Source organism: Diadema antillarum, unplaced genomic scaffold, assembly GCF_040938485.1.
Source record: "Diadema antillarum isolate AM-2024a unplaced genomic scaffold, OU_Dant_1.0 scf00000170, whole genome shotgun sequence".
NCBI lineage: Eukaryota > Metazoa > Echinodermata > Echinoidea > Diadematoida > Diadematidae > Diadema > Diadema antillarum.
Genome location: NW_027271059.1, coordinates 760,745 through 776,617, shown reverse-complemented (window position 1 = coordinate 776,617; position 15,873 = coordinate 760,745). Strand labels below are relative to the sequence as shown.

General features: G+C 38.8%; 1 protein-coding gene across 1 annotated transcript in view; it reads left to right on the top strand.

The window, feature by feature from the left end:
* Positions 1–15,299, top strand: part of LOC139722680 (uncharacterized) — an 85,443-nt gene extending 70,144 nt beyond the window's left edge. Inside the window, exons 4-8 of the mRNA XM_071633974.1 lie at positions 6,762–7,039; positions 7,733–7,814; positions 12,766–12,897; positions 13,388–13,475; positions 14,033–15,299. Of these exons, the coding sequence (XP_071490075.1) occupies positions 6,762–7,039; positions 7,733–7,814; positions 12,766–12,897; positions 13,388–13,475; positions 14,033–15,299 (1,847 nt within the window). The remainder of the gene's footprint in view (positions 1–6,761; positions 7,040–7,732; positions 7,815–12,765; positions 12,898–13,387; positions 13,476–14,032) is intronic.
* Positions 15,300–15,873: the final 574 nt, after the last annotated feature.

Below are 15,873 nucleotides of genomic sequence, written 5' to 3'. Positions count from 1 at the left end.
GTACCCTACGTTCATTCAAATTCGCCTTGACTTGCTGAAAAAGGTATTTCAGTCATTAAATTTCGCGAAAGACAGTCAAATTCCAAACGTGTTCATTCAAATTCAAATCATGCTATTTCTTTGTTTCAGATCATTTTAACATGTCTTTCTATGTGTGTTTTCGTTTCATCTATAAATTACTGTTATAAAGCAGTAAATGTATCATATTTCTTATCTAGTATAACTGGATTTGGTTGTTCTGTAACCAGACTGGTAACGCTCCTTCTCTTTCATACATGTCATTATAGGCCTATACGTGTACCAGTAATGCAGATTAACTTCATTTTTATAGTCATGACAGCACAATAGATACAGACGTATATCTCTAGAAGACATAGAAAGAATTATTAAAAAAAAAACCACACATTTGAGGATCATAACCTTGACTTCTTGGAACTGGCCAACCGCTCGTAATAAAGCGCTCGTAACGGCCAGATAATTTGTGGCTTCTTATTTCTTTGGATTCAAAAATCACGTTGAAAAAATGGTGTCAAAGTCTCTTAAACGAATACGAAAACATGAAATGCTATGATGCTTACAAAACAATAACTACGACGAAAGAAAGCATGAACATATCTGTTTAATTGACTGCAGAACATGTTAAATTAGATGGCCAGAAATCAATTTGAATGAACGAGCGCAGCATGTAATCAAGTGACTATATCATTATGAATTTATGAATGAACGGATAGTGGAATGGTACTTGTCTTATATATGGATTTCAGTTGAAAAGGTGTTGTTTAGAATAAGGTTAGAGGTAATGTGAATGTTTCAAAATAAATTTGAATGAAGAGATTAATATGACATTGTACTACCATGTCATCTATATAGGCGAAATTTTTGCTAAATTTAATTCAACATTAAAGAATTCGATAAAATGAGGTGCGATATTGGCCCGGATACAGGGCCCTTGACAGGTATAGCCCGAAGGTATTCCCAACCCATATGAATTAATTGTTTTTAGGTGAAAAGAGTCATGTATGCCTATTTTCCTTGGCAGTGGAATTAACAGCTAATTAACAGCTAATTAACACAAACCCATCCAGTTAAGGGGCCCCCAGCCAGTAGCTGGAAAGTGCTCCCGTATTATTTTATTCTAAGTGAAAAGAATCACTGCTATAATTTCTTTTGCAATGGAAGTAGTACTCAAGGAGGTATCAAAAACACCGAAACCAGTTATATAGCTGTACGGGGCCCCACGGAGTGTTCCTAAAGTGTCCCCACATGTAATTCCACTATCAAGATCTGCATCCCGATCTATTCAATCTGTCAGATCGGGAGAGAGCGGCAAAAGTGTACGGGGACCGGGAGCATCGTAGCTGCAGCGTTTGGGTGATGGGGTTGGATCTGGCAATATTACAGATCGGGAAGAAATTTTGATCTGGTTCAAAATTTCTTCCTCATCCCCCCCATCAAGATTGACTTATTTTAAATCGTAGCTCAAACGGGGAGAGAGCAGTGACAGTGTAAATACCGCGGGATGAGCGTAACAATTCCAGGTTTTTCTGACCGTAGTAACAGCGGCACAAGAACGGGAAATAAAGTCTAAACTAGACACCGACGACATGGTCCCGCTGCTGCGACGCTTTCTTGATCAAAGCACGACCTCCCCGCTTTAATGACGCTCTCACTAAGTTCTCTACTCTCGTATAAAATCAAGGCCTGCTCCTACGACGCTTCATTCCTGCTTCGATAACGCTGTTGGCCGCTTTAGCTACGCTGTTCCTATACGCTTTCCCAGACTCAATTATGCACGTCTTCCACTCTCGCCGCTCTAAAATCGAACGTAGACAATACGCTGGAAAATGTTTGCCAGAACAGCAAAACTGATGATGATGATGATGAGGACGCGTTGTCGTTGTCGCGAAAATGAAGACGAAGGAGCGCATATTTAAGAAGAAGAGATGCAAACAATAAAGAGAATAAAGCAAAACACTTTGGAGCTACTGTACGGGACCCCGTGCAGGGTAAAATATCTGACTTTGGTATTTTGATATCCGATGGATACTACTTCCATTGCAAAAGAAATTAGCCGTGACCCTTTTCGGTTGAATGAAACCAATATGTGTGTGTGCGTGTGTGTGTGTGTGTGTGTGTGTGTGTGTGTGTGTGTGTGTGTGTGTGTAGGGGGCACTTTGGGGCTACTGTCTGGGGCCCCGTACAGGATAAAATAACTGGCTTTAGTGCTTTGGATATCTCTGATGAGTACTACTTCCGATTGCAAAAGAAAGTAGCCGTGACCCTTTTCAGCTGAATAAAATCAATGTGTGTGTGGGGGGGGGGGGGGATGGGGAGGGTGTAAGGGGGCAATTTGGGGCTACTGTCTGGGGCCCCATGCAGGATAAAATAACTGGCTTTGGTATTTTGGATTTCTCTGATGGGTACTAATTCCATTGCAAAAGAAATTAGCCGTGACCCCCTTTCAGCTGAATGAAACTATTGTGTGAGTATGTGTGTTGGGAGGGGGGGGGGGCACTTTGGAGCTACTGTCTGGGGCCCCGTACAGGACAAAATAACTGGCTTTGGTGTTTTGTATGTCTCTGATGGGTACTACTTCCATTGCAAATGAAATTAGCCGTTACTCTTATCAGCTGAATAAAGTCAATGTGTGTGTGTGTGTGTGTTTGTACGTAGGGCTTATAGGGGGTGGGGCACTTTGGGGCTACTGTCTGGGGCCCCGTGCAGGATAAAATAGCTGGCTCTGGTGTTTTGGATATCTCTGATTGGTACTCCTTCCATTGCAAAAGAAATTAGCCATGACTCTTTTTAACTGAATAAAATCAATGTTTATGTGTGTTTGTACGTAGGCCTATGGGGGGTGGGGCCCTTTGGGGCTACTGTCTAGGGCCCCGTACAGGATAAAATAGCTGGCATTGGTGTTTTGGATATCTCTGATGGGAACTACTTCCATTGCAAAAGAAATTAGCCGTGACCCTTTTCAGCTGAATAACACCATATTTGTGGGGCTCTTTGGGGCTACTGTCTGGGGCCCCGTACAGGATAAAATAGCTGGCATTGCTGTTTTCATGATAAGTACACCCAAAGGAACAATATCCACCAACTTTTGTCCGTGACCCCCCTCGGCTGAATAAATCAATTTTTCAGGGTCCCCTTTTGTGGTCCCTAGGCTTACGGTACAGGATGTGACTTGCCAGCAATTCATTTTATTGACTCTTGGCCACATCCTTACATGATGAGACCATCAAAAAGTGTGACCCTTTTCAGCTGAATAAATGCTCTGGGCCCCCGGTCTAGAGTGTCAAATCACATTTTTCGAGGAAAAAAAAATCCACCAAATGACCGCAATAGAACAAGAGACGACAAAGACAGATGAAATAGATGTACCTATATCGTTGGTAATGAATTTGTGGCCGAAGAGCTGATCAATGGGATTGACGTTTCGCATTCTTCATTCCCAGTTTGGAAGTCTTGACTCTCATTCACAGATTGCGAAGAAACGTTGAAGGAAAAGGATTAACTTTGTTGCGCTAGCAAAAGCTGTGAAATGTATGGTTGACGATGCCGAATGTCGACAAGCAGAAAAAGAAGAATTATAACATATACTTTTAAAAGGCCTCGTTTGTTCAAGGCTGTGAAGCTTGCTATACACGAAGGAGACAAGCAGAAAAAAATGTGTTATTTTATATGAAAGCAGTGATGCCAAAGCAATAACGAGCATAATCCGACAAATAGCAGGAACGCTGCATATGACATTCTAAATGTTAACTAGAATGGTGTCCCATCTCACAAAAGCCACCGCGATCACGTGATAGGGCTGTCGTACAACTCCTCAATTCATAAAAGGGAGCTTTAGATTTGCGGCGCGGTCGTTTGAGACGACGATTGCGTTGGACGTTCTTCTTTCTCCCTGCGTAGTGTTGAAAAGTAGCTTGAGATCACGCGGAGACGCAACCTATAAAAGATAACTAGACTTGGAATTTGTCAACACTGACAAATTAGGTGATCCGATCTGTTCGGAAATCAATGATTTGAGTCCTGATCCAAATAGGCATGACCATACAGGTTTCATCGGTGTTGAGGGGACATTGGCCGTGTGATGTTCGGATTCTCATTTAGAAAAGAGAGTCAGACCTGCCATCTTTGGTACCGAATTCCGTATACACTAACGAAGATACAGAATGAAGTATATTTGACCTTTGACCCCACTTTGCACACCCAAGATGGCGTCTGAGCAAAAAGTGGTTATTTTATGAAACGATCCTTGTAACATGGTCTTTGCGTGTGCAAAATATGGGAAAGATAGGACATGTATATACCAAGATACAGGATGAACCATTTATGACCTTTGACCCTAATTTACATACCGAAGATGGTGTCCGATCAAGTAGTGATTATTTTATGAAATAATGTACGTGACATGAACTAAGCATGTGCAAATAATGGGGGTGATAGGGGCTTTTTTTCCTGAGTTATTACAAAGAAAGTTGCAGAAAGAAAGAAATATCTCAGTACATCGAAGATAAGCTTTAATTTCAACCAAGTTTTTTGACGTGATGTCGACGTCGTATAAAAAAATTGAGGGTACAACGACGATAGCCCAAAGTCTCAGGTACAACATACTAAAATCTGGGAGAAATTCACCGAAGCATAAGTGAGCTAGTGCTCGATAAAGACAATCATGTCAATTTTCACATCTAGAAAAATTCCCTCCCATAGAGATAACACGTCATAAGAAGATAAAGAAAGAAGTACATATGACCTTTGACCCCACTTTGCACAGACAAGATGGCATCTGAGCAAAAAGTGGTTACTTTGTGAAATGATCCTTGTAACATGGTCTTTGCGTGTGCAAAATATGGGAAAGATACAACATGTATTCACCAAGATACAGGATGAAACATTCATGACCTTTGACCCTAATTTACATTCCCAAGATGGCGTCTGATCAAGTAGTTGTTATTTTATGAAATAATGTACGTGACATGAACTAAACATGTGCAAAATATGGTGGTGATAGGGTATGTTTTTCTTGAGTTTTTGCAAAGAAAGGTGCAGAAAGAAAGAAATATTTTAATACATCGAAGATAAGCTTTAATTTCAACCAAGTTTTTTGACGTGATCCCGACATCGTATGAAAAAAACGAGAGAACATTACTGATAGCCCAAAGTCTCAGCTACAACATATTAAAATCTGGGAGAAATTCACAGAAGCATAAGTGAGCTAGTGCTCGATAAAGATAGTCATGTCAATTTTAATTTCCAGAAAAACTGCACTCCCATAGAGATAACATTTAAACTGGTCAGATTTGACAAGGTTACTTTCAATCCATATTTATGAGGTGATGCCGTCATCCAATCAAAATTGTGTTACTCATCTATGAAAGACCATTAAATAAGCTACAACATACTGAAATTTGGGTGAAAATAGGCAAAGGATAAGTGAGATACGCTCGAGTGAACTTGAACTTTGATGACGTCATTTTGACATTTTACTTTTTTATTTTATTAAGAAATTTGATATCTTTTAATCATTTTGCCAGCATCGCCAACCCATGAAATGACATGTAAAACTCATCAGCTTTCAGAATATGTAAAGAAAATGGGGGTCACTGTCCATCCTGACGAGTAAAATCGGATTTGAAATTGGCGGTTTTTGGGCATAGTTGCACTGTATATCGCCATTGACGCGCGCGCGGAATTTCAACTTTGACGGGCCCGTATGACGTCATATTGAGTCGGATTGACTTGAAACTAGGTATAAATATTCCTTGACAATTCAGACATCCGATCAAAGAGAAAAGACGGGAAATTTCTATTGCATATGAGCTGTGCGTGCGTATATGCGCGCGCGCGTACGCGCCCGTCCATTTTTTTTTTCAATTTTTCAAAAAATGCTCTAAGTGGTCTGAAACGTGTGCAAAAAAATTTGAGCTTGATTGGAGCATACAAGTATTTCAACGCGCGCTTTTTAATAATAGATATGAATTTTGAGAATATGAGTAGAATGCGCTTGACTTGAAATATATGTGACGTAAATTTTATAGAAAAATTTCATTCCGTTAATGAGATATGAATGAAAATGTGTTTTCATATAACGACGTCATAGTGACGTCACGGTCGACTAATCACAATGATACAATAGATTTGTCGTCTTACATGATACATATATGGTATGAGTTTGAAATTGATAGGAAGAGGACTTTCTGAGCTAACCTCTGCACAACTTTTGAAGAGAAAGAGGAAAAACAAAGAATCAGTACAGATACAGAAGGTGATCCGAGCGGATACTCGGATCACCTAAAAAGGCGCCCCCATGTAATGATCAGTGCATCAAGTAGCTCTCAACGTCGTGAACTGAGCAGACGTAAAAGTACCCAGGAACTCGTAGTGAAAACTCAAGACGACGCGAGCAAAGAATAGATCGACTTTGGTACGCGATTTTGCGCATGCTCAGAACAGGGTTTTGTTTTTGTTTTGTTTTGTTTTGTTGGTTTTTTTTTTTTGCCCATGAAACCCGGAAGTGCCCCCTTTGCGTCATGATATCTTTGAAATTAAAAAAGTAATAATTGTTGAGAATACAAAATTCACAATTTCCAGTAATCTGCAAAAGTATTGGAAAAAGTTTTTTTTTTGTTTAATTCTTTGACTTCGAAGAATGATAACGCCCTTCTGCCTCTGAACGATTATAACCGTGAAACTTAACATTTCTTTCCTTATTGCAACATCCTTTGCTCTAACTTTTCCACGGTCTTTCCCGGCAGGCTCGTATGGTTTTACCAGATCGATGAACCAATCAGGACAGTACTTCTATAGCTTCCGGGTCATGATCACCTCGCCGAGTCTCGTGCTGTCAAGTGGTCGTGGTCGGTTAAGCTTCAGTGCTTACCTATGGACCCATCTTCACCCTGTACCGAAGGCTGACAATTTGCCAACTCTGAAAGTACGTGGGTGCGACGACGAAATTAGCTGGTCGCTGCAAGGGAAGACGGCTGCCTGGCAAGAAGTGGATTTTCCGATTACCTGCAACAAGACATTTGAGGTACACGTCGATGAGCTATATGTACTTTGGACATGACGTTCACCAAATATTAACTCATTTTCCGCGAAAGTCTTTTGATTGTAAATATGTATCGGTATTGGTGTACTTTTTGTAGTTCCTATACATACGATGTACGATTGTACCAAGGGTTGGCATCCTCTCATAACTTTTGATGTGCGCGTGAAAATCGACGATTGTTGTGACAGGACATGCGATTTTATATCGGAGTCCTTTATGATGTGTCTTTAATGAAAACAAAACCCAAACCCAGCAAACCCAAGACTAATTCTCGACAGCTAAATGAGAAGCCAATACACAGCCAGCTAGGGGCATATCTACAGCATTTTGTCGTGCAAATTAGGCAATGATCTATAAACGAAGATTATACAATAAAGAAGGCAATGGTAATAATGTCAGCAAAATGATAGCAGGAATGAGAAAACTGATGATTGTAGATAAATTTTATTGCTGTTTTTATCATTTTTGTCATTACTTATGGTAATATCAATACTATCTTTATAATTTGTATAATGACAAGCTGTCGTAGTGATGATGAAAATACAATAGTTAAAATCGTTAGAAAGCAGAGATGGAAAAAGAGACGTACAGAACTGAGGGCATCAAAATCCACAAACCGTAAGCACAATTAATGTAAGGGACATTATCTTCCTTTCTTTTCAACGGTGATGTTAGTTGGTGGTAGAAGCCATTCATAGGATGCCTGGCTCCAGTGTGGCTATCGACAACATCCGGGTCATTACCATCTTGGATCTCAGTACGTATGAAATTTATGATTTGCAGATTACACTTCTTCGAAAGGTACAGGAGCTAACTTGTTTCTGCAGTGATATCAAAGCTTAAAGAATTGTCTAACTTGTTTCTGCAGTGATATCAAAGCTTAAAGAATTGTATAGATTTTGATTTTGATTGTTCCGCGTTATGGCAGTCAAGATCATGTAACGTATGGGTGAATTATAGTTTGTGCTTGCTGCTAGAATTATTTCACTTCTATTTAAAAAAAGGGGGAATACACGACACAGAAGAAAACACATGCAAACAAAATAATATACACACAGAAAATAATCGTGGTTACTCGCAGGGTGTTCAAGGGTATTCGTACTAGCCGCATCTAAGGACTTCCGTGCAATATCAAAGTGTACTCACAGTGCTAATTCTATAGGGCCTATTCCTCATCACACCAATGTATCAACAATACTAGAAGTGATACCAGGATTCATTCATAAATTCGTCGGCGGTCGTCATAAACGTCGTATATCCCGATTTTCGGTCAAATTTTCGATTTTGAGATTTTCAGTCATTTCGATAGTGGATATTCCGTTATACATATTGTGAAATGTTCAGTTTCTAACTTGATCTATGTTTGTGTAATTGTCACTTTTATAGAGTCATGTAGTTTCGTTTTGTTCATTTCCCCATAGGCGCGTGTGTTAAAGCAATTTAAGCGATACGTCGTCCTCTCCTATACGACGGTTCGGATGACCGCAAACACAGTACACGCGGTCAACAAACATGGCAAACCGTCGTATATCGGGCGCATTGATTTTGCACGTAATCTTAGTGACACTAGTACAATTGTAAACGACGGTTCGTGGGCTGCAAGTCGAAAAACCAGTTGGCAACTGGTACTGGTACCAGTTGATTCCAGTTAAGGCAACTGGTTTCAATATGGAAATTGGAATGAGTGATTAGAAATCAACTGGTATCAACTGGTATTCATTCAACTGGTATCAACTGGTATTCGTCCAACTGGAATCAACTGGGATCCAGTTGATGAAATTGATTTTGTGTTGAATTATTTGATGTATGGGTGTTTCGTGTAAGTCAAGACATTGTTAATATCTAACCTAACATAATCCTACAGCTAGTCTTAAAGCCTACCTATAACTACATTTAGGCTTAACCTACATCCTAGACCTAGTTAGTACCAGGGATATTTCATTCACATATATATATATATATATATATATATATATACAGTGTATATATATATATATAGGGGGGGCTATATAGCTATAATGATTTAAGACATGGTTACCAAGTAGATTAAACTTTTATTATAAAAATATGAAAATACCTCATCAGAGGTACAAATTGAAATTGTGAATATCACGGCAATAATATTAGATAAATTTCTAATGCATTCCAGACATTTCTGAGTTTATTTAAATCAGAAAAAAATGAATTTAACAATATTTTGTCATTTTCACGAAGAGAATTTGAATAGCTTATGAATATTCACGAGCAAATGAACCAGCAGAAACCAATAGAAACCAACTGGTATCAACTGGTATTAGAATTTCAATGATTTAGTGGGTTTTAATCTGGAATGAAGTTGGACAAGTCCAAGATAAGGTCCCCTCAGAAGGTAAAATTTCATCTTTGCTCAATATTGACATGTTTGGTATCATTTTGAAGCTTATGAGTTGAAGTTTTGATTTCCGTGGAGGAAAAAATGATATGTAAATTTATGCAAATTTCAAGGGCTTCATTTGCATAAATGTGAAACACAGCGTTACGTATGGGACATTTATAAAAATTCATATTAAATCAAAGGAAAGCAAATAATATTTGATTAATATGTGGACATACGAAGTTCATCACATAGTTTAAGTTGGTATGAAAATTTAGGGATTATGCTAATGATTATGCAAACTAGCTCGTGTCCTATCATGAGATGTCCCATACGTAACAAAATGAGGCCATTTTTTAAGGTTTTTTTCTGAAATTGCTAAGGTTATTTTAATGCCCTTTTGGAAAGTTCTAATTTATTGTTTAGAGAAATTAAATACCATAGAAAAAAAGAAAAAAAGTAAAAGAAATATTTTTTATTAGGCATTGAAATAATGTTACGTATGGGACATCCTCATACATATTGCATGTGAATGCATAGCAGCTAGCTGGGAAGGTCTCTCAGTACACAAATGGTCAATCATCCTAAAGAAAGCATCCCAACATTGTAGCTACTTTTTGAGTTATAGACACTTGAAACAATACATGAACTTGACTGAACAATTTTCAGAAAGGGGGAGGGGAGATGGCAAAACACACAATGAAAAATCAGCATTAAAGGGATGGTATAGTTTTTTGTAGAAATGGGGATTCAGTTTTCAACATTTAAAGAGATGATTGGAAACCAATTATATGAATTACTTAAGAGCATAAAATCCTAAGACTAGAGGAATTCAAAGTTTATGTGATGGAGATCCAATTTGAAATGGTTGTGCTATATATCGAAAAAAATAAAAAGTTTTTTTTTATTTTTTATTGCAGGTGATACACAAATTGTCCTTATTCAGTTTTCAGTAGTAGCCACAACAAAATTCATGGGTATACATACTGAGGTGTGACTCGAATCAATGACCTAACTGCTAGACAGACATCATATATCTACTCGATCACTGGGGTTCCACGCAGCAGGTATTGCTTATTTATTAAACTTAATATTTCTTGTGTCAAGTTTTTTTTTTTTAAACTAAATGGCAAACTGCCTTTCATCAATGGAAGTAAACACTTTAAACTATTCAATTTTTCAGTAGTAACTATCCTGATAAAAATAGGGCATACATACTCAGGTTGGTCATAAAAAATATAGAATATGAATGTGATTATGATGGTAAATATCTGGGGAATATTGTTCCCTTGTCAATCTGGATCAGTATTTGAGTAATTTCAACTGATTCCACCTCAATCATTATGCAAACATTTGTTTATGGGTATTTTGCAAAATTATTTTGCAAAATACCCATAAACATGGTTCTCCACACACTAAACGAATGGGGGACAAAGGGCATGCATACCCAGGTTGGTCATAGAAATATAAAAATATGATTGAATATGATTATGATGGTGAATATTTGGGGAATATTGTTTCCTTGACAATCTGGATCAGTATTTGAGTAGTTTCAACTGATTTTACTTCAATAATTATGCAAAATACCCATAAACATGGTTCTTCACACACTAAATGAATGGGGGACAAACTGTCCCATACGTAACTGTCCCATACGTAACACGTCATGTCTGTCTTTAATTAGAACCTGTAATTAGAGCTTTTTGCCTAATGACATGAAACTTACCTGTGATAATCTTGAGTGTTGTGACTTTCATCACAGTGAGTTACAAGTTGTAGAATGATATACTTTCAGAGAGTTTTGAGGTTGAAGAAAATGTTCAAAAAAACAAAATTTTTCTGGTCCCATACGTAACAGCACATATTTTCTCTTCTAGAATACAATTGTCAGGGTCATTTTTCTCAATTTTTTACATGATTATACTTCTCCTAGATATCAATCACCATGATGAAGTTCAATGTGATCAAAGGCCATTAACACTATTTTTCAGGTCATAAAAGTCTCTGAATGTCCCATACGTAACGTGCGCGTTATCTTGGACTTGCCCAGTTGCAAGCAAGTCCAGTCAGTTACATGGGTGTCAAATTGTGTCAACTAATTTGCACACAAACCGGCACACACACGCGCGCACACACACACACACACACACACACACAAACACACGCACAAACTGGTCAAAATACAGTCTGTCAGTTATAGTGTCAACTGATCTTAATTGCTTCCAGTTTCATTTAGTTGAAATCATTAAGAGTCCAAGTTCAATCATGTCAAATGTTTTGTTTAATTGTGTTTTGTTTACTTTTTAATCTAATGTTTTAACTAAGTTTTGTTAACCTTTTAATTCAGTATTAATTGATGAACTAATCGAATTAAAAAAAAAATAGACTTCAGCTAGCGGTCAACAAAAACTGTCCTATATACATGGTAAATGACAACAGTGTCCTTGCAAACCGAAAAAACCCATAAAAGGTAGATCTCTTGCGATTTCTCGCATAATTCCTAACGATACACTTCGACGAATACATAACACATTAGAGTAAGCATTAAACTCTTACGTAATACAAAAATAATTGCAAATGCTAGACATAAAATAGTAGCAATCATGATCGAAAAAAAAAGGTAAACTTCAAACGCGCTTTTCTCGAAATGTCATTCTTACGCGAAAATTGTATACTATATATACCATAGACGACGGTTCGGATGACCGCCGACGAAATGTTGACCTGGAGTTGACAAAGTCAATCATAAAGACAACATTAATACGTTTTAGATAATTGCTCGTCATCACTCTTAGCAGGATTATTTCATGATGGTCAGAAGACACATTTAGCAAAGTGAATTCTGGTCAACGTATCCTTAAATACAGCGCAAAGTTTCCTTGATATAAGATCAACTTTTATTGCTTAATGTTGAAGCTTTCACGTACACATGAAAATGATTACAAGCACGTGCAAAAACTCACACTTATACTAATCCACAACAGGACAAAATCAAGCCTGTTCACAGCATATAACGATCAATAGCATGGTGTTCTAACAACAAGTATGTGCAGATGCCCACTGGGAGACCATACCGGTGTCAAATTGGACATGATTGATTTTTTCCCCTGGACAGTACGAAAGTACTCAGTATTCAAATCGCATTCTGTTGGTATTCACATTTCAAAAAATTAGCTTCTCTGCAGACACAAATTCTACGTATGATAAAGAGGGACAGACATAATTATTTTCCAAGGTGATGGGCTGTTTAGTCGGAGTGGATTGTTTTGTTTCCACTATTGTCCTCTCTTTCAATTCGCCATAGCACGTCCATGACTTCATGTTCCTAATGCCCATCTCTTTCCGTCTTTGTCAGAGGATCCTCTTGTGACGAGAGAGATGACCCCTGCGTCGGATCAAAGGGGGGAGCTAACGTCGCCGTCCACCACCTTACCCCACACCACGGCCAAAGGCAACGAGCCTCGTGACGGTACACTGCTGATTGCGCGTGAGTTCGATACTGCATTTGGTTCTGATCAGTTTCTCACAATATCATGTCACAACCCTCGCGGTCAAGGGACCGGAAATTCATCAAAATCTAAATTTGTAATTAATTTAGAATTTTGCAATTGTGCTCAATACAACCTTCAAAACTGATTATTAAAATTTAACATACTTGAATCATTAGATACTATATAGATTCTAGTAATCTTCATAATCGGGCGCGGAACAGGGATTGGGATGTCACAAAATCATGGAACAATGATGTCCATTTTATCTTCACAATAATGATTTTTTTTTTTTTTTTTTTTGTAAAAACGTGAGCAGGAAGGATGCCATAAGTTTGTGACAGAAACACGAAGAGGTTGCAGTCCACTACATTTGACGGAATGTTTTTTTGCCAACGCAAATCAAGATGTACCCTGCCACATTATTGCTCTACATTCACATCACTTGTAACTTTTCATGCCTGTCAAACATTCTATTCTTACTCGTAGTATCGGGTCCTACTATCGGCGCCATCGTGGGCATCATCGTAGTCATCTTGCTGCTGAATCTCCTTGTCTTTGTCCTCCTCAGAATTAAGTAAGTTTGAAATAACCTAGTCACTGGTATGTGATAAAAGCTTAACCATCTGTCACGATGTAGCATTTTTTTTTGCCGGTTGCTTCATAAATAAACATATTGAAATATCAACGATGTGATTACATGATGCTACATCACTTTTCATTAAACTAATGATATAGTATTGGTTGAGGTGACGATTTTTTTTTTTGCAAGATACTTGGAAAACACGTTTATGAAATCTTAACAAGCATACAATTCTAAAAGGAATTCAAAGCTTGATGAAAATCGGTTTTGAAATGGCTGAAATATCCAAAAACAAAGTAAAATAAAACGATCCTACTAAAAGATGGGTCCCACCTTTTGTAACGATCGCTTTGTTTTAGACATCTCAGCCATTTCAAAAATGATCTTCACTAAATCAACTTTTCAATTCCTCTTAGAATTCCTCTTTCATATTTCATGAGTTTTCTCTTATTCATCTTTAAAAATGATTTTAAAAAAGTTAGAAACCTGAAGCTCCATCTAAACTGAAACTGTACCATCCCTTATTTAATCGATTGATTTTCTCTTCACAGAATCAAACATAGCAGAAAAAAACTGGCCAACGTGCGTCGACGAAAATATGCTAAAGGTGGAGATGCATTCAACGCTGACGGCCAGTGCAGATACAAGAATTGTATCAGGATGGACCAAATGGGAAAGAGTCGACATATTGATGACGACAACTACATCGTTCCGGATGAGGGCTTTTTCGCTGATGACCACGAGGATACCTGTGATTCGTTCGTTGAAAGCCTAACGTACTCTGAATCCCAGAAAACCACCGAATACAGCGGGGACCAGAGCACAGGAAAGCAGGCGTACCAAAAGCGAGGGTCAAGCTGTTGCGCCAAGGGTAGCCGATGGGGTGCTGGTGGCAGTTTGAAGACATTACCAGCTCGTCCTGCTCCAACAGTCGACCCTGCAAACAGGAAACGGAAAGAATCTGTGCAAACAGACATCCCACTGCCACTAAATCGGCGCAAGGAGTCCGCCACACCTGACAACCAAATATTCTTGCCAAATGATAAGAGGAAAGCTTCCACCTCACCAGATATCCCACTACCTTTATACAAAATGAAGGAGTCGCTGACACCCGATATACCGGTTATGCCAGTTACTGGTAGACGAAAGGAATCCCTCACTCCTGAGCAGCCAATTGTAACACCCACAGGCAAGAAGAAAGAATCACCCACACCGGAAAAGAGGAAGGTGTCCAACACACCTGAAGTTCCAGCTGCGATTGTCACAGGGCGGCGACAGGAATTGCTTACCCCTGAAACGCTAGTGGTGTCCCCTTCAAACCGGAGAAAGGAATCGTTGACACCGACAATGCCACTCCCCAATATTCCATGCGTATCTGCGCCGCAAATTCATGTCAATGGCAATACGGTGGCCCCTACCGGAGGCTACATAGACCTGTTCAAGACGACAACGAAAACGAAAACAATCGACGAATTTAACGAAACTCGGGAAGAGGTCGAGGAGTGCAGCCTTAGTAGAAGTGGGTCGACTCGTAGAGGTTTCCTGAACGTAAGCCAGGATGATACTGGCTACCTTAGACCATCAGGGCTAACAGCACTTCCCCTCTACGAAACAGCTGACGCCCTTCGATTTGGCACGAATAGGCCTAAGAGGAGCACACGAAAACTGATCCACGAGTACCATGACCTGGCTGTCTCACAATCAAACTCTCTGCCGCAGTATGAATTGGCAGTTTTAAGCAACAACTCGCCTCCAAAGCGATCCCCTATCTCCGTCGTATGGGATGCTGATTCGGACTACGAGGAACTCCATATATGAAACTGAAAACAGTGAAAAGTAGACTGTTTGTGCACTCGGTGGACACAAACAGTAGAAATGGAGCGACCGTACTTGTTGACGCTGGTGCTGATGATAAATATCAGCGAGCGGCAAGCAATTTCGCAGCGAAACGGGCATGTCAGCATGTACATCTGCGTTATGATGCAGAGAACACGTGAAGCGATTGAGGGAACCATACGACCAGCATAACATCCTTGTTTCTTTTATTCTGAGCGTCATTATTTGTACAATTGTACCGCAGTAAGAGAAATGAACGAAGACATGGAGATAAGGACCTATGGATATACATGGATGTCTTTCAGACAGTATTGCGTTCTCTTTTGTATTTCAAAAATGCCATTTGCTCTTGAGATCCCACGGGAAATTAAGTATCTGAAAGATCGCCATGATACTAGATGAATTGTGATGATAAAAGAAATCAGAACATAGCAAGTTGGTATATGTATAATATGATATCATGTACAAGTATAATACTAATAGGCCTATCATTTGAGGTATTAAGAGTTAATATCTTACTTGTGCTTCTGGATCATCTGAATCTTTCACTTCTCCT